General features: G+C 41.0%; 1 protein-coding gene across 7 annotated transcripts in view; it reads right to left on the bottom strand.

Moving 5' to 3' along the window:
* The window catches only part of VEGFC (vascular endothelial growth factor C), a 63,144-nt gene that overhangs the window by 17,412 nt on the left and 26,116 nt on the right, over positions 1 to 19,616 (bottom strand). For 4 of the 7 annotated variants that reach the window (XM_058192935.1, XM_058192937.1, XM_058192939.1 and 1 more), the window contains 2 exons: positions 1,407 to 1,623; positions 442 to 546 (listed from right to left, as the gene is read on the bottom strand). In XM_058192935.1, coding sequence (XP_058048918.1) covers positions 442 to 546; positions 1,407 to 1,623 — 322 coding nt within the window. Of the gene's footprint in view, positions 1 to 441; positions 547 to 1,406; positions 1,624 to 11,340; positions 13,072 to 19,616 lie in introns of those variants that run through there. The other 3 variants (XM_058192936.1, XM_058192938.1, XM_058192941.1) reach the window with 2 other exon arrangements.

The raw sequence follows: 19,616 nt of genomic DNA, 5'->3' as shown, positions 1-19,616 counted from the left end.
ATCTTACAAATTTATCAACATTGAATTTGTATTAGTATAGAAACTGCTGTTTAGCCAGTAGGTTATCATAATTATCTTTTTTCATTGAAAAAAAAAAGTAACATTTACTATTTGGATTTATTTCCTATTTCAGACTTCATCCATAGATGCTTCTGTAGGCTAAGGATTTTAAAACAATGTAGTTTAGAAATTGTTCATGCAACCTATTTTAGATGTTTTTATGAACAGCTGAGATAATGGTAAAATGATATTTCCATCCTAGAAGAAATCTTAGCGATTTGAATTTCTGTGATTTCTGAAATTTCCAGAAGAAAGCATATAGATAACATCAGTGATTACTATGAGTCCCCTTTTTGAACACATTTTTAAAGTGCAAATATATTACCTAATAAAAATGCGAATGTATTATCTATTTGGAATAAAAAAGTAAAAGATAAGTACCTGAAATGTAACATTCTTGTCTAAAAGTGAATATCAGAAGCACAAATTCTAAATTCATTAATGTAGAATTTTTCCAAATAATATTTTCCATGATGTCAACCAGATCTAAATAAGAAGGTACATCTTGTTTCTCAAGGCAAGTATGAAGGAAGCCAAGTTGGGAAATGACCATATCTCCTTGGCTTGAGGTCTAGAAAGTTTCCAAATACTGTTCTAAAACCCCATGTAAATGTACTTTCCACAGACTAAAAATAGAAAAAAAGAAAAAGACTAACCCAAACCAATCAAAACAGCACCAGAATGAAAGTACTTACAGTTGTGCTTATTTTCAAATAAACATTTCTTCTTGTTACTTTTTGTAAGCCTAAAACTAGTCTGTCCCCAAATCAGTGGTATCCAATTCCCATAAACTTGGTATGCAATTCCTAATTTGTTCCTCTTTTTGATTGTTTCATTAGAAATTGGAGCTGTTAAATCTCTTGGATCAAAAGATTATTAAACTTATTAAAGGAGAAATTGCTTATTGACACTGGTCTAAATTCTTCTCATTTGTCATGACTATACAATCTGTCAATTGTGTACCAAACGAACAGGCATACTCCTCTTTTTAGTTCTTAACTCCATCTATCTTAGTTTATACGCTCCCTACATATCTTTTTGGTACTTACCTACTTTGATTATTCTTGTCTTAGTCCACTGACAGTCCAAACCAGTAGACATTCATAACATACATATTTATATTTGAACATACTTTATCATAGTAAATGATGTTAAAAACTATTAATATTTAAGTCATTAAGGCAGATGTGTTATTCTGAGCATATTAAGTCATATATATACACACACACACACACACACACACACACACACATATAGACACACACAATAATTTAAAATGTATTTGAAAGAATACATGCATTTTTATATACAGATTTAACAAACTTTGTAGACATTAGATTACTTACTTTTTAAGATTTCTGTATTATAATGTGCTGCAGCAAATTTTATTGGATTTGAATCCCCTATTCTTCCATCAAAGTTAGCTTGCTCCCTGTGTGGCCAACCCCCTTTCCTCAGCTGGCATTTAAACATTTTCCAATATTCTGGATAAAGTACGGTCATGAGTTCATCCACACTTGATACTGACCGCAACTGCTCTTCCAACTCTTTATTTGCATAATTCTGGTGAAAAAATATGAGGAAAAAACAACTTAATGATTTCTCTTTTTAGGGTAATATTGATCCATATTAATCAAATTAATGGCTAAATTTACATAAAATAAAGTCATTCCTTTAAGTTTACCTATTCAATGAAAAAGAAAAACATTTATGTTGTTAGTGATATACTGATAAACTTTAAGATATGAACACAGAACACAAATTAGTTTTAGACAAAAATAATAATAGTTTTCTTCCTGTATATCTCATTTCAAAGTAAAATATATAGTTTTGCTCTGATGTTGAAAATTTCTTTATGTTATTTACTGTGTATTAAATTCCAAACTATGTTATTCCAGTGGAAGGAATAACACTCACTGTAATACAATGCATATAGCTTTTATGCTATTTAGGTTTTTTTTTAAACTGCTAACGATGCTTAGTCTTGTGTTGCTTCTGTTTCCATATAAAGTCCTTGACTTATGAACACAATTGAGTCCACATTTTTAGTTGCTAAGTAAGATATTTGTTAAGTAAGTTTTGCCCCATTTTACAACTTTCTTTGCCAGAGCCATTAAGTGAATCATTGGAGTTATTAAAGTGGTAACATTAAGTGAATCTGGCTTTCCCATTGACTTGTTCGTCAGAAGACAACAAAAGATGATCACATGACCCCAGGACATTGCAAGTGTCCTAAACATGAGTCAGTTGTCAAGAATCTGAATTTTGATCATGTGACCAATGGTCACACATGTGATATATGGTCATAAGTCACTTTTTTCAGTGCCACTGTAACTTTGAACAGTCACAACGCTAAATGTTTTAAGTCTCTCTCTCTCTCTCTCTCTCACACACACACACACACACACACACACACACACGTTATGCATAATATAAAATATGTTACTTATACATGTTCAGGAGTCCTGTTTGTTTTTATCAATATAGAAGGAAGATTGTGCAGATGCAAAATAAATTTGAAGATGAAGAATACTTTTATATATATGCTACAGGTTGAGATCATTAATATTTTTATTTCACACTATATGAAAGCAGAGAAATAAAAAGGAAATTAATCATTTCAATGCCTCTTCTAGAATAAGTAAAGGAACTAATTGAAACTGCCCACTCTGAAATAATACAGTGCCGAAATAACAGCTTTCTGCTGAGACTGGATGGTGCATATATGCAGACAGATATAACAGTTCTCAAGGATATCAAAACCTTATTTGCTCTAGCAAAATTGGTAAGGTAGAAAAAAGGGATCAGTTGATAAGAAAAGAAAAAAGAGTCACTGCACTTTATCTTTCAATCATTATTTAATTAATAATTAAATTATTGTACATATAATTACTCAGTGCCATAATAAAATGTATTATATGCATATATCGAACAGAGATTAGCCAAGTCAGTGGAAAAAGTCAAATGGGAAATTATCTGGAATGGCTGCATGGACGTAAGAAAGCAAAGTCTGACCTTCCTCTCCCCTTGAATCCTGTTCAAACTTTTCTAGGCTGGCCCAGGTGCAAATCCCTAGTATGAGAAGATTCCTGTATTATAGGCTCGAGTAATAAAATTGCTAATTGAACTTTTCATGAGTGAGTCTGGTTATTCACTCTTGACAGCATGAGACATAACTCAAAACAAAACTTTGTTTCAGTGTAATCTTTTTAGAAAATAAAATGTTGAGGGTAGAATCATACATTTTCATTAAATAGAAAGTACAAGTTATTTTTTAACATTTGGAAGTAATTGAAAGTATAAATATGAAACCAGATGCTGATGCCAAGTACAGACAAGTATTCAATGTGGCAACAGAAATAAAAAAGAAACTAATAAATCATAAAACAAGTCAGGTAATCAATAAAAGAAGAGAGTTACATAAGTTTACAACACTGTACATTTCAGTCAAAGCAACCTGTGCTGCTCAGAGTGGTTTTTTATTTTGTACAATTATGTATCTGAAGTGGTATTATCTGAAGATGTAAACAATGATGGCAAGCAGATTAAGGTAAACGTGAAAGCTAAATTTATGTGCCTTATACAAACTAGGCAGTAGCAGGCAGAAAGCCAAATTGTCTTGATAACGACAATTCATTCTTCTACATACTTGCATAACATGGAATTCTGAACAACTATGAGTTGACATTTTTGCCTTGATCTCATATGTTGTAAAATCTTTTGGCCAAAAAAGTTACTAAATGCAAGAGTAATCCCACACACAAATAAAACTAAATATAGCTGAAGAGAGTGAAAGGCAGAGCCTGTGCAAAACAATCATTTTATTTTTCTATGAACATTTCAAAGATAGCAAGACTCGTAACTGGGAATGTTAGAGTTTTAAAGAGAAACAACACAGAATTGAGTTTTCAAATTGAGATTAATTGCCAATAACATAAAGATAATAAACATTACAACAAACATAGGCAATGATTTAATATTTTGTTTCAAAGACAGCCTTTCAGCATGCAAAACTATTTCCCAACAGTCACTTTTCTAAACACAGGAACAGATTAAAGTATATTGGTAGCAATATCTAATCCTAATCCTGTCTATCCATCCATCCGTCCACCCATCCCTCTTTATCTTAAATTTTAGGTAATTTAATCCAACAAAAAAGGCTATTCCCTTGAGTGTCTGATCATACAGTTGAGAATAATAATTTAGAACCATTTCTGATAAAATGTCTTATTAACAAACTTATATCTACTCATGTACTCAGCAGTTGATTATTTTCATAAGAAATCAGTATTTGACGGGGAAATACCATTAGCCACTATTTCTGTAGCACTTCTGCAAAGTTGACAGTCTACTTGAATTAGAATGCTCCATAATAGACAATTGTTGTCTGAAGAGTAACATTTCCTTATGAAGCAATTTGACAGCCTACAGACCAGTGGTGGGATTCAATAATTATACCACCGGTCTTCTGTCCTAATGACTGGCACGGTAGGCATGGCCGGGTGGTCATGTGACTGGGTGGGTGTGGCAAACTCAACATCACTCATCACAACCAGGCCTGCCTCCCGACCACTCTCCCTTTCTCCAGACTTTGGGCCTATATTCAAGACCTCTAGAAATGAAAGGGTTAACCAATCCTCAGTTTCCTGGTGCAAATGCCACCTCACCCCCCCACCCCCGTGAAAGGATGGGGAGAGACCAGCAAAGCATTCTCCCATCACCAAGGAAAGTAAGACATTGGGGGCTGAACTTATTAAAAAACAATATATTGTGTCATAACAGCCAACATTTCACCTGACGTGGAGAGGCAATAAATCCGACTGACTCCTCAGAAATAAGATACTCTCAACCTTGCACAGGAAAAGACCCGAATATGCCAAGACCTACATACCTATACCTGTGAAAACCTATGAAAACAAACAAACATACATACACACACACACACACACACACACACATATGAAATGTGACTAAACACACACACACACACACATATAAAGGCAAAGGTTCCCCTTGCACATATGTGCTAGTCGTTCCCAACTCTAGGGGGTGGTGCTCATCTCTGTTTCAAAGCCGAAGAGCCATCACTGTCCGAAGATGTCTCCATGGTCATGTGGCCAGCATTACTCAATGCCAAAGGTGCACGGAACGCTGTTACCTTCCCACCAAAGGTGGTCCCTATTTTTCGACTTGCATTTTTAGGTGCTTTCAAACTGCTAGGTTGGCAAAAGCTGGGACAAGTAACGGGAGCTCACCCCATTACGCGGCACTAGGGATTCAAACGACTGAACTGCCAACCTTTCGATTGACAAGCTCACCGTCTTAGCCACTGAGCCACCGCATCTACACACACACACACACACACACACACACACACACACACACACACACATATAAATGTGGCTCTTTAGGAAAGCATTACCTTAAAGGCAAACATCAGATACATATAATACAAGGAGATATTTATACATACACAAACTATATTTTTCGAAGTATTAGATGCACCTACATTTTTTGGGGTGGAAAACAAGGAAAAAAATCTGCTCTGCCTCTGCCTCCCAGCAATTTGCCTCATTGCAGCAAACAGCCTGCTTTAGTTTCATTTTCATTTTCATCACAAGAAAAAAAAATCTGCCTCCCAGCAATTTCCCTCCTTGCAGCAAGCAGCAGAGGCCTGTGCAGCAATAGGCAATGGCAATCTCTGCAGCCTGAAACAACTGAGGGTCAGGAGGCTGATCCAACCGACAATCAACTGCTTGTGCTAATCAGACTGTGCTGAAGCTGAAATGGGCTGTTTGCTGTTTGCTGCAAGGAGGTAAATTGCTGGGAGGCAGATTTTTTTTTCTTGTGCTAATCAGGCTGTGCTGAAGCTGAAATGGGCTGTTTGCTGCTTGCTGCAAGGAGGTAAATTGTTGGAAGGCAGAGGCCAAAGGGTGGGGGCCAGTGGGTGGGAGGGGCTACATTGGGTGTATAAGATGTACCCAAATTTTCACCCTGTTTTAGGACGGGAAGTGAGTCTTATACTCCGATAAATATGATGTGGGTATGTATGTATGTATATTGAATCCTAGGTTCATATCCCAGAAGGGTATGGCTAGCTGATGAGAGCTAAATAGCTTGAAATAGATCTATACTAGTCTCCCTTTATTTCTTTGTCAGTAAATATAAAAATAACACAAAATAGTTTGTCGTATAAGTGACTGCTTGTGAAGGCTCCTGGATTGGGACTGAAAGACAAAAGGGAAGCAGTATGCTCCCTCCCATATTTGGGTAGACCAGGTTGCCTCGATAGGAAAACAAAACACCACTTAGTATTTATACATACACACACACACACACACACACACACACACACACACACACACACGTGTGTGTGTGTGTGTGTGATGAAAGCTTAGTTGAATAAAATTTTAATTATTTCAGTTCCAGAGCTCGCACAATGGGTGTGTGTGTATAGATAGATAGATAGATAGATAGATAGATAGATAGATAGATAAATAGATAGATAGATATGTATGTATAGATGTGTATGTGTGTGTGTGTGTGTGTGTGTGTGTGTGTGTGTGTGTATAGTCATGGCCGAAATTGTTGGCAATAATTTTGTCCAGCCCATTTTTGGAGTTTTGTGTGACATTATGTCCAATTTGCTTTTTCTTGTTCCTTTTTTTGTTTTGTTCCAATACACAAGATACATATTTGTTTTCGTAGGTTTTCATGGGTAAAGGTATGTAGGTCTTGGCATATTCGGGTATTTTCTAGTGTAAGGTTGAGAGTATCTTGGCGACGTTTCAACAAGGTCTCACTCATCATCTTCAGGTTGGTGCTTTCGGCTTTGTGCTTGTGTGAGCAAAGCGTGGTCGGAGCTGCTATCTCTCTATAAATACTGATGGGGAGGTGGGGATCCAACCTACTGGGAGGTGGAGAGGTGGGGATCCAACCTACTCCAAGACCCCGCTTACAAACCTCTAAACACAGACCCCACCACCTACCTGGAAAAAAACACCAAATCCAAAATAAAAGCCTCCCCCATCAGTGAAGAGATCCAGCAAAGAATCATCCCCAGAGAGAAATCATCCAGATGCCCCAAGCTTTATGGCTTCCCCAAGATACACAAAGAAGGAACACCACTCAGACCCATAGTCAGCTCCATAGGCTCACCTCTACAAAATCTCGCCAAATTCCTTCCCAAACAACTTCAGCCCTATGCAGAATCCATCACCTCACAAAATCTCGCCAAATTCCTTCCCAAACAACTTCAGCCCTATGCAGAATCCATCACCTCACAAAACTCATTCCACTTCATAGAAACTATAAGAAACAATACCTACAACCCAGCAACCTACTCGTGAGCTTTGATGTTATATCCCTCTTCACCAAAGTGCCTATTAAAGAAGTCTTGACAGCTATCTAAAACAAATACAACCCCTGCAAACACATCCTAGATCTAACCAACCACTACCTAACCAACACATACTTCATCCATAATGGACAAAGATACAAACAGATAGAAGGAGCACCCATGGGATCACCCCTCTCACCTGTCATCGCAAACATATACATGGAATACTTTGAAACCAACGCTTTAGATAAATGTGAACTCAAACCCAAACTCTGGCTTAGATACGTAGATGACACTTTCGTAATTTGGCCACATGGAAAGGAGAAACTGGACAACTTCCTCACACATCTCAACAGCCTACACCCCAAAATACAATTCACTATGGAAATAGAGGCTAACAACCAACTCCCCTTTCTGGACATCCTAATCTACAAAAAACTCAACGGCTCCCTAGGAAATACCATCTACCAGAAAAAGACACACACCAACCGCTACTTAAACGCACAATCACATCACCACTGTGCAGGGATCAACTCCGTAGCCAAGACTCTCATCTCCAGAACCAAACGCCTAGCCGACAAAGACCACCTGAAAATTGAATTACACACTCTCACCAACTTATTAATCTCCAATGGATTCCAAAGAAACACAATTACCAACCTAATCCAAAGGGAGACACCACCCAAGAACCAAGACACAGAACAAGACAACGGCATCGCCCTCATCCCTTACATCAAAGGCACCACAGATAAAATCAGCAAAATTGTCCACAAACACAACATCAAGACAGCCTTCTGCACAGACCAAAAAATAGCCAACATCTTAAGAAACCCCAAAGACAAGATCCATCTAGAAAACCAAGGAGTCTATGAAATACCATGCAAAATCTGCCCAGCCACATACATTGGACAAACTAATAGGAGAATAAATGCATGCATCACAGAACACAAGAACGAGTCAGAAAAGAAGAAAAAACCTCCTCTCTTTCCCCGCACCTTAAAACCACAGGACATGAAATTGATTTTGAAGGAACCAAATTAATCTCCAAAACTGAACACTATAACAAGAGAATAATTATGGAAGCTATCGAAATAGAGAAACACACCCACAACATGAACAAATGGGACGACACCTCCCACCTACTAGACATCTGGAAACCAGCCTTAGTCAACAAGTCCCAGCCACGAAAATTGACACCGGACCCAGGATAACACACAATGCCACCACCAATCATCCTCACCAGATTCAAACCCAAACCCATCCCACAGACGAAACATAACCACCATCCAGAAGCCAGACCATGTTGGCACCACTGGGTGCTGCGCCCCCCTCTGATCCCCACACAAAGCAAGCTGCCACACGCCAGGAACACATGACAAGACCTCGGACTTTGAGTCAAACCAAAACCCGGGATGCTGCATCACAGCCATCTGCTCAAGACATCACATCACAGAACTCCAGAGCCCACAACACCAAAGCTCAGACATTACAACACAACCTACTACCCAGGATGTTACAGCATATACTCAGGAGGTCACATTCCCAGAACTCAGGACATTTCCAGGAAGCCCATTACCACTACAGGAGGTCACATTCCCAGAACTCAGGACATTTCCAGGAAGCCCATTAACCAGATCATTAAAACACAAAAGACTAGGACCACACCCACACAGGATGCTACGAAACAGCTGATCAATCTGCAAACACCCATTCCATCTACCAATCAAGATGCAACCACACAGCCAACCAACCTGCTCACAGCAACCCTCCCCACCAGTATTTATAGAGAGACGGCAGCTCTGACCACGCTTTGCTCACACAAGCATGAAGCCGAAAGCACCAGCCTGAAGATGATGAGTGAGACCTCGTCGAAACGTCGCCAAGATACTCTCAACCTTACACAGGAAAAGACCCCAAAATGCCAAGACCTACATACCTATACCCATGAAAACCTACGAAAACATATATGTATGTATGTATGTATGTATGTATGTATATATATTTGATTGTTCTAGTTTCTACACACTTAGAAACATAAAGTTGAATTAGCATACAATTTCAAACTTGAAGAGAAATATATTTCAGTGTTGACTTTGCTTGAAGTAGCAATGAAGGACATAATATAATCAATACAATAGGCCTCTGAGAATAATGCATGGAAATTTTGAGACTAATTCTGTAGGAACCAATTGTCTTGAATTTAAATATCTGTATTATATTACACAAGCAGTCAAAACGCACTGCTTACAAACATGAGGTTTTTAAAAGTTTCTAGCTGAGAGACTGCCTTGTCAATAGCAAAAAAAAAAAAAAGATTAACCCCAATTAAGGTCCTTCCTTCCACTCGTGGAGCTGTCAAAAGCATAACTATATAATGGTCCACATATGTGCAGCATAAAATTGCTTATGAACTGTTTATTCCTTTGTCCTATCCTACGTACTTCTAAAATCACACCCTTATCTTTCTTGGAAATGTTCTCAATTATAATGTTGCCACCAATAGACATAATACTAATTCTTTCCATTGAAAGATTCTACCCACTGTCCCTTTTTGAAACATACATTAAATATACATATTATACTTTAATATGTATGTTAAAGTAATCCCAACTAAATTTTAACTAAATCCCAGTTAAATTTTTGCCGATCACAGTGGTCCTTCAGTACTAATTTTTTTTTTTTTACATTTATATCCCGCCCTTCTCCGAAGACTCAGGGTGGCTTACACTATGTTAGCAATAGTCTTCATTCTATTTGTATATTTATATACAAAGTCAACTTATTGGCCCCAATAATCTGGGTCCTCATTTTACCTACCTTATAAAGGATGGAAGGCTGAGTCAACCTTGGGCCTGGTGGGACTAGAACCTGCAGTAATTGCAGGCTGCTGCTGTTAATAACAGGCTGCATTAGCAGCCTGAGCCACAGAAGAGCCTCTGTTGTTCTCCAAAGAACTCAGGTTTTCCATCTGCTGAAAGCTATTGTACACTCAATCCAACTTTTATATTTCCTAATTAGAGGGCATTCTTCTGTGCATTTTAAACAATATTTTTTTCAAATTATTCACATGAAGTCAATTACTATATGCCATCCTACAAGCAATCTTCTAATACCTATTCTAAAGCATCAATCTTTAAATTTATACTTCCTTGTTGAACAATTTAATAGCTTAAGATAGAAGTTATGTGATAACCAAAATGTTTAAAATTGGATTGATCCATTTTTAAAGGTTGATTACTCCACATGCCAGTGTCATCATGTCTTTCAAATTTACTGAATTATTTATTTTTAATCAATGTATATGATGACTCTTTCAGCATATAACTAAGAGCAAGATACATGTGTTCTGAACCTTTGAAAAATTTAACGTTTATTAACAAAAGTTCATCAACTAAAATAACTGGATAGGTGTCAGCATGGTCACTTAAATACTATTCATGTTTCAGATACAAATATATTATGGAAGTGACAAATGTGAACAATCTCATTGGAATTTAATGCTTATAAATTAAGAATATGTAAAAAAATAAAAGAGGAAGCACACAAACACAAAAAAAATATCTACTGGATGTACTAATACCTCAATTTATATATCAAAACTTACCTATTTTTCCTAGTTTACTGTTTTGTCCCATAAAGGTGCAGGGAGCAAGAGAGAGGCAACTGTTACATATTGAACTAAGTGAATAATAAGGCAATACTTGTACTAGAGTCCAGAAAATTATGCCAGTCATTTTATGGATCGAAAGTCAAAAAGTACTGTGCGGGATAAGGGACCAGTCTATGAATCACTATATCTAGGCAGCTTGATATATCCAAAAACTAGATCACATTAATATTTTTGAATATGGGAGTTCATTTCAGGATGAAATGAACATTGACTCTAATAACCATTTCAGTCTTTCATATTGGCCTACATACAGTAGTTCACAGCAACCTACCTCTGTCAGGTTGAGCTGGAACTCAACATGGTTTTGACTTTCAAGGAAGCTACTTGTCTCAGATGACCCTATGATCAGTCCTCTGTTCCTTCACTCAGTAGCGAGGCACTCCTTACGCTTGGAACTGAACATTGCAAGGCCTGATTCTACTTCAGATTTTATCCCTAAATGAGCTGTGTGCTGAAACAGGCGTCTATTCTCATCTCATGATTTCACCACATCCTCTTCTGAGAAAGAACCCAGGACTAACATAATAGCTATGAATAGCATATTAACAACAATCTAAAATAATATTTTCTTTGTTCTAAATAAGTTGTCAACATTATGACAGTGTTCTCTTTGTGTCAGAATAACATAGATAACATTTTACATAATTACTCTAATGTTTTTTAACTTCATTCTTACAACAACTGAAAGTTACAACCATAAGCATCTTCTATAAACCGTATTTTTTTTCTGTTTAAGGAATTCAATTACTTTGATACTATATTTTTATTTTACAGAGTGAAACAAGCAAAAGGGAAATCTCCAGGGGAGAGCTAAGTATTTTAGTGTTCATTTATTCATACAAATAGCACTTATCCAGAATTTAAATTGGATTGTTCATGAGGTGATGAGTCTGTATTATAGACAATAAACAATAAAACAATTAACAAGAATTTGCAAATGATATATTATTTTCCAAAATTTATTCTAAGGATGTAGCTGCTAAAAAAATCTTATTAAGTGCCTCATTTATATCACTGAAAATACCGAAAACTTAAATCCTACATTTTGTAATAAATTACTCTTGTCAGCAATTTTATGAAAAAAATCAGATTCTACAAATCTGCTATTATTGGACAAAATAGCTGCATGTGTGCTAAAAAAGCTCTTGATCTACTATTTTTCCAATACCTAGAATGTAATAATTTTAAAATTTGTTTAGTTAATGGAAGCTTCAATAAAATTTGTGTGAACGTTGTTTTAGCAGAAAGCGATAAGTGAAATAAATGGATTAATTTATCTTGTCGGAGGTTTTATCATGAGCTTAACATCTTGATTTAACAAAGCAACTAGACAACTGAACTTTAGATTTAGGGATATTTATTAAGTTTTGGGATAACAATTATTCTGGATTGTTGCCATGTCAGGAATTGTACTACCTCCAAGAATATTACTCAAAAGAGACTAAAGCTTCTGTCTGTATTCCAGGATATTTGCCTGGTTTTAATCTCCTGTGGCTTCATTTAAAGAAATTAAGTGTCTGTATATGTTCCAAATGAAGACAGAAAAGAATCAAATTGGAATCTTGTTCAAGCCTGATTCTGGAAAAGCCAGATTTATTTCAGAAGGTTATATTAATAAACTTCAGTCATGTTTCTAATGGCCACAAAAGTAATCCTACCTTTCTTTTAAAAGCCTATAGAATTATAAATTGATAGTTCAAATATATTAAGATGGCATGTTATCTCTGTTTAGAAATATGAGTTTAGTTTGTTCTGTTTATGAGAAAATTAAGTCTATTTTTTCCTTTCAGGAATTTATCGACTTTTTTGACTGGGGATTTCTCCAATATTACCAAATCTCTTTTGCCTTCTCAGTTTCACATTATATTAATAATTTAGGATTTTATTTATCATATTTATACCTGCCATAAGTGATGAGGTTTTTAGCAATTACAGTAATTAATGCCAAATGCAATAGTGTATATTTTAAAAATATCAAAGGTTAAAATTATAATTAAAATCATAAATCTTAAAACTTAAGTACATATCTTGCAGTAGTAGATGTCCTTTCACTGTAGGCTCTGGAATGACTCTGTTTTCCAGAAGGCTGAAACTTCTGGATCAACTTGATCTCTTCCAGGAGCCCATTTCATAAAATTATTAGTGACATTAAATAGCAGGACCTATGGGTCTCCACACTACAGATTTCACAGAAGTGAAGAATTATTATTTCCATGGTTCAGTTTGGATTGAAGAAGATGCATTTGCAAGGATATAGCTGCCAAATCAAAAAACACGGTCTATAATCAACCTCTTTTAGGAAAATCAGAACTGTAACATGGAATTGATATAACTGTAATATAGCAAGAGCAATAGCAATAGCAATTTCACTTACTGTATAATAATAACAATAACAATAACAATAATAATAATTTAATTTTTATATCGCCCTTCTCCTGAAGGACTCAGGGCGGTGAACAGCCAGATAAAACAATACAATATATTACAATAAAAACTATTTAAAAAACTTATTCCATATGGCCTAAATTTAAATATAAAATACATAATAATAAAAATAAACCCCATTTAAAACGAATTAAAAACCCCTATTAAGCCAGTCCTGCTCGGAAGGTATGTTTTCAGCTCGCGGCGAAAAGTCCGAAGGTCAGGAAGTTGTCGAAGTCCTGGGGGAAGCTCATTCCAGAGGGTAGGTGCCCCCACCGAGAAGGCTCTCCCCCTGGGGGTCGCCAGCCGACACTATTTGACTGATGGCACCCTGAGGAGACTCTCTCTATGGGAGTGTACCGGTCGGTGAGAGGCATGTGGTAGCAGAAGGCGGTCCTGAAGATATCCCGGTCCTATGCCATGGAGCGCTTTAAAGGTGATAACCAACACCTTGAAGTGCACCCGGAAGACCACAGGTAGCCAGTGCAGCCTGCGCAGGATTGGTGTTATATGGGAGCCACGAGTGGCTCCCTCTATCACCCGCGCAGCTGCATTCTGGACCAACTGAAGCCTCCGGGTGCTCCCCAAGGGGAGCCCCATGTAGAGAGCATTGCACTAGTCCAGGCGAGAAGTGATGAGGGCATGAGTGACCGTGCATAAGGCATCCCGGTCTAGAAAGGGGCACAACTGGTGAACCAGGCGAACCTGGTAAAAAGCTCTCCTGGAGACGGTCGCCAAATGACAACCGTCCATCCAGGAGAACACCCAGATTGCGCACCCTCTCCATTGGGGCCAATAATTCGCCCCCAACAGTCAGCCGTGGTTGCAGCTGGCTGTACCGGGATGCCGGCATCCACAGCCACTCAGTCTTGGAGGGGTTGAGCTTGAGCCTGTTTCTCCCCATCCAGACCCGCACGGCCTCCAAACACCGAGACAACACTTCGACAGCTTCATTGGGGTGGTCAGGGGTGGAAATGTACAGCTGGGTGTCATCCGCGTACAGTTGATAACACCCCAAAACCACTGATGACCTCACCCAGCGGCTTCATACAGATGTTGAACAGGAGAGGCGAGAGAACTGACCCCTGTGGCACCCCACAAAGGAGGCGCCTCGAGGTCGATCTCTGCCCCCCTGCCAACACCGTATGCGATCGGTTGGAGAGATAGGACGAGAACCACCGAAATACGGTGCCTCCCACTCCTAAACTCCCCAACCATCGCAGCAGGATACCATGGTCGATGGTATCGAAAGCCACTGAGAGATCTAGGAGAACCAGGCAGAGGAATAACCCCTATCCCGGGCTCTCCAAAGGTCATCCACCAACGCGACCAAAGCTGTCTCCGTGCTGTACCCGGGTCAGAAAACGGACTGGAACGGGTCTAGATAGACAGATTCATCCAGGTACTGGGGTAACTGATGTGCCACCACACTCTCAACAACCTTCGCCACAAAGTGAAGGTTGGAGACTGGATGATAGTTACCCAAAACAGCTGGGTCCAGGGAGGGCTTCTTGAGGAGGGGCCTCACCACCGCCTCTTTCAAAGCGGTGGGAACAACACCCTCCCCCAAGGAAGCGTTGACAATTCCCTGGAGCCAGCCTCGTGTAACCTCCCGGGTGGCCAGCACCAACCAGGAGGGACACAGGTCCAATAAACATGTGGTGGCATTCAGCCGTCCCAGCAACCTGTCCATGTCCTCGGGAGCCACAGGATCAAACTCCTCCCAGATGGTCTCAACAAGACTAGCCTCCGTCACCTCGCCCGAAACTACCCAATTTTGGTCCAGACCGTCCCGAAGCTGAGCAATTTTGTCAAACAGATACCTGCTGAAATCCTCAGCACAACCCTGTAAGGGATCATCGCATCCCCCCTGGTGAAGGAGGGAGCGAGTCACCCTAAACAGGGAGAGTGGGCGGTTCTCTGCTGACGCAATGAGGGTAGAAACATAGGCCCGCTTGGCCTCCCTCAATGCCACTAGATAGGCCTGGGTGAAAGACCTAACTAGTGTACGGTCAGCTTCAGAACGGCTGGACCTCCAAGCGGTCTCTAGGCGTCTTCTCCGGCGCTTCATCTCCCTCAGCTCCTCAGAGAACCAAGAAGCTGGTTGAGACCTACGCTGGGTCAGAGGCCGCAAAGGCACGACACGGTCCAAGGCTCCCGCCGCGGCCTGTTCCCAGGCCGCAATAAGCTCCTTGGCCGAGCCATGGGCCAGATCGCCAGGGAACGGCCCAAGCTCCATCAGGAACCTCTCCGGGTCCATCAGTCGCCTGGGACGGAACCAACGCATTGGTCCCGTCTCCCTGCGGTGTTGAGCGGCGGTCCAAAAGTCCAGATGAAGGAAGAGTGATCTGACCATGACAAAGGTTCAGTGACTAATTCTCATACTTCCAGATCACTCAACCACTGTCCAGAGACAAAAATCAGATCCCGTAGGTGGGGCCGTCAACTAATTGGGTCAGGTCCATGGCCGTCATGGAGGCCATGAACTCCCGAGCCGCCGTTGACGACACACCGGCTGATGGCAGGTTGAAGTCCCCCACGACCATAAGCCTAGGGGTATCAACCGCCATCCCGGCTATCATCTCCAGCAAATCGGGCAGGGATGTTGTCATGCAGCAAGGAGCCAGGTACGCGATGAACAAGCCCACCTGCACCCTACGACCCCACTTCACGTAAAGGGATTCACAACTGGCTATCTGAGGTACAGTGGCCTCCATTGGCTCTAGACTCTCTTTAATAACCACCGCCATCCCTCCACCCCTACCTTGGGCCCTCGGCTGATGAAATGCCCAGAAACCTGGTGGGCACATCTCCACCAGGGGCATCCCTCCTTCAATGCCCAACCAAGTCTCCGAAATGCCCATAAGGTCCGCAGCCCCCCCCCCCGTATAAGATCATAAATCAGGGGGGCTTTATTTACTACGGACCTGGCATTGCATAACATCAGCCAAAGGTCCAAGCCCTGAGGAGACTGGCCACTCGGGGAACAGGAAAAGTCTGAGGGGCCGGAGCGTGCAATCGCTTTTAAACAGCGAGTGCGCACCCCCTGAACATGATACGGCCATATCATGGTCAGGGGGTATATACTGCTCCATAGTGTTTTAAAGCATTCTGTACAGCATTCTCAGATTGTTGGGGACACTATGTTGACATTTGTAAACTATTTGAATGGATTACAAATGTCAGCATATTGCTTCCAACAATTGGGATCCTCATTTTACTAACCTCAGAAGGATAGAAGATCAAATCAGAATTGAATTCCTGCAATACTACATTCGAATCACTGTGCCACCACCATTTCAACATTACAGTAGAAATTAAGTTATTACTATAAATTAATCTGTCAGGGTTCCAAGTAACACCCCCAACAAAAGAACACTCCAAGGCCAGAAGTTCTTCAAAGTTCCATTTTATTAGAGATGTCATATTGGCACATCTGGGAAAACCCGAATCTGAAAGCTTCCAGGTTTTCCCCACCCAGAAGGAAGTCCAAGTCCCTGCCCTAGCACCCACATGTCCATCACATGGTCCAATCAATGCACAGTCCCAACTGGAGATACCTTCCAGTTACCCCACTCCAGGTGCAGGACAGAATGTCCTTGACTCTCAAAGAAAAGAATGTTATTATGGCCAGATATCTCTCCACTCCATACAATCCCTCCTCCTAGTTTCCCACAGCACTAAATGTGCTAGCCCTGAAGATCCAAGATATTCTCAACCTTACACGGGAAAAGACCCGAATACGCCAAGACCTACACACACACACACACACACACACACACACACTATGAATTACATGCAATTAAGTTATAATTAAAATAATCATAGAATAAGTATAGTAAAAGGCAAGGAAAACAATGGAAATATACTTGATGCTAACTGCTATGCTATATTTTAGATTCTAACCCCAGAAGATTATCTATTTGTTTCTTTGGGATTCACCCAAAGTTCTGTGAAATACCGAATTGACTTTGGGAGTGAATGTGGGGTCCAAACGGAGCACCACCCGATTGGTATGGAAAATACAAAGTTCCCTCCTGCTGGAGAGCGCTGCAAGCTCGGAGACACGCCTAGCTGAAATAATGGCGATGAGGAAGGAAACTTTTAATGAGAGAAAACACAGAGAAGCCTCACGGAAAGGCTCGAAGGGAGACTTAGTTAGGGCTGTCAGCACCACATTCAGTCACCATTTTGGGAAACGATGGATGGTTGGAGGACGAATATTAGAAGCCCCCCGGAGGAAATGACCAATGAGGGGGTCCTTAGTGGCTAACGATAATGACCTAGCCCCCATAACTGAAGATAGGTTGATACCTGCCCTCGCAGTGTGTTAGGGGAGAGGCCCTTTTCTAGCCCCAACTGTAAGAATCAGAGGATATGGTAAACTGATGCCTCTGTTGGGTTGACAGAGCGGGCTGCACACCACGTGCAGAATGTCTGCCACGTGGACTCATAGATCCTGGTTGTAGATACTCGGTGGGATGCTTGCAGTGTGGTGATGCCCTCCTTTGATAGGTTGAAAGTCCTTATGAGGTTCCGCTTAATCTCCAGGCGGTTAGATGGAACCATTGGGGATTGGGGTGTATGAGCGGTCCTTGAGTGAGACACACCCTGATGTTCGGTATCCGCCATGATGGTGCTACTGAGAGTCTGAGGAGGTCCGCATACCATGGTCTCTGGGCCATGCTGGGGCGAACAGGATGAGTCCCGCTCTGTGTAAGATAAGCTTGGTTATTACTTTCGGGATCAGAGGTAACGGAGGGAAGGCATAGAGAAGGACTGGAGGCCACGGGCAACATAAGGCATCCACTGCCTCGGCCCCCGAGGTTGGATATCTGGCGTAAAACCTGGGAACCTGGTCATTGGCACTGGAGGCGAACAGATCCACTGTTGGTATGCCGAATCTGTCCGTTATCTCCCTGAACAAATCGGGATGAAGGGACCACTCCACTGGATCGATGGAGTTGCGGCTGAGAGAATCCGCCTGTACATTGGATCTCCCTGATATGTAATCCGCCGTGATGGAATTTAGGTGTGATTCGGCCCACAGGCCGAGCGTAATGACTCTTGCATGAGTGCTGTTGAATGAGTGCCCCCTTGTTTGTTGACATGTGCCTTTGCCATGGTATTGTCTGTCAGGACAAGAACATCTTGCCCAGCTATGAGATGTAGGAAGCTGCGGAGGGCAAGGTAAATGGCCCTGAGTTCTAGGAGATTGATGGGTAGATCGCTCTCCTGTTGAGACCAGCATGCTTGAGCTAGATTGGTCCCTCCATGGGCCTCCCAACCGAAAAGGCTCGCATCTGTGGTGATGGTGATCCTGGTAGGAGCCTGGAAGCAGCTGTCCCTGGATATCGCGTTGGAGGACCACCAAGCCAGAGACTCCCAAATGTCCGGAGGGAGATCTTTGCCCAGGATGTGCTGCACTGACTTTTTTGATAAGGTAGGAGGTACCACTGCAGGAGACGGCTGTGTAGGTGAGACCATGGAACGATGCCGAATGAGGAGACCATTTTACCGACCAGTTGCGACAATTGGAACAGGGAGGATCGATCGTGAACCCTACAGTGATGGGCCAAGTGGGAAAGACTGGCCCTACGGTCTTCCAAAAGGAATACCATGGAGGAGGATGAATCTATGATAGCCCCTAGGTGGAGAATCCTGGTGGAGGGGGCAAGGTGGCTCTTGGCCCAATTGATAGAGAACCCATGGAGTTGAAGGGCCTTGATGGTGATCTCCACGTCCTGTTTAGCGGACCGAAGAGAACTGGATTGGATGAGGATATCAGCCAAGTACACTTGTACCCTTATGGGGAAAGAGCGTACATGTGCCAAAAGGACTGCCAGAATTTTGGTGAAGACTCTTGGAGCCGAAGAGAGGCCAAATGGTAGAGCTCTATATTGGAAATGTCGGTTCACATAAGCAAACCGAAGAAATTTGCGATGCCCTGGCTGGATGGGAATGTGGAGGTGCGCTTCCGTTAAGTCAATAGACAGTAGGAAGTCTCCCGGCCGAATGCCTTCCAGAATGGAGGAAAGGGAATGCATTTTAAACCGGCGGTATATGACATACCGATTTAGGGACTTCAAATCAAGAATTGCCCTCCAGCCCCCCAAGGATTTT

This window comes from Ahaetulla prasina, chromosome 8, assembly GCF_028640845.1.
Source record: "Ahaetulla prasina isolate Xishuangbanna chromosome 8, ASM2864084v1, whole genome shotgun sequence".
In the NCBI taxonomy this organism is placed as follows: Eukaryota; Metazoa; Chordata; class Lepidosauria; order Squamata; family Colubridae; genus Ahaetulla; species Ahaetulla prasina.
The sequence above is the reverse complement of the archived record's forward strand: the minus strand, read 5'-3'. Positions and strand labels throughout refer to the sequence as shown.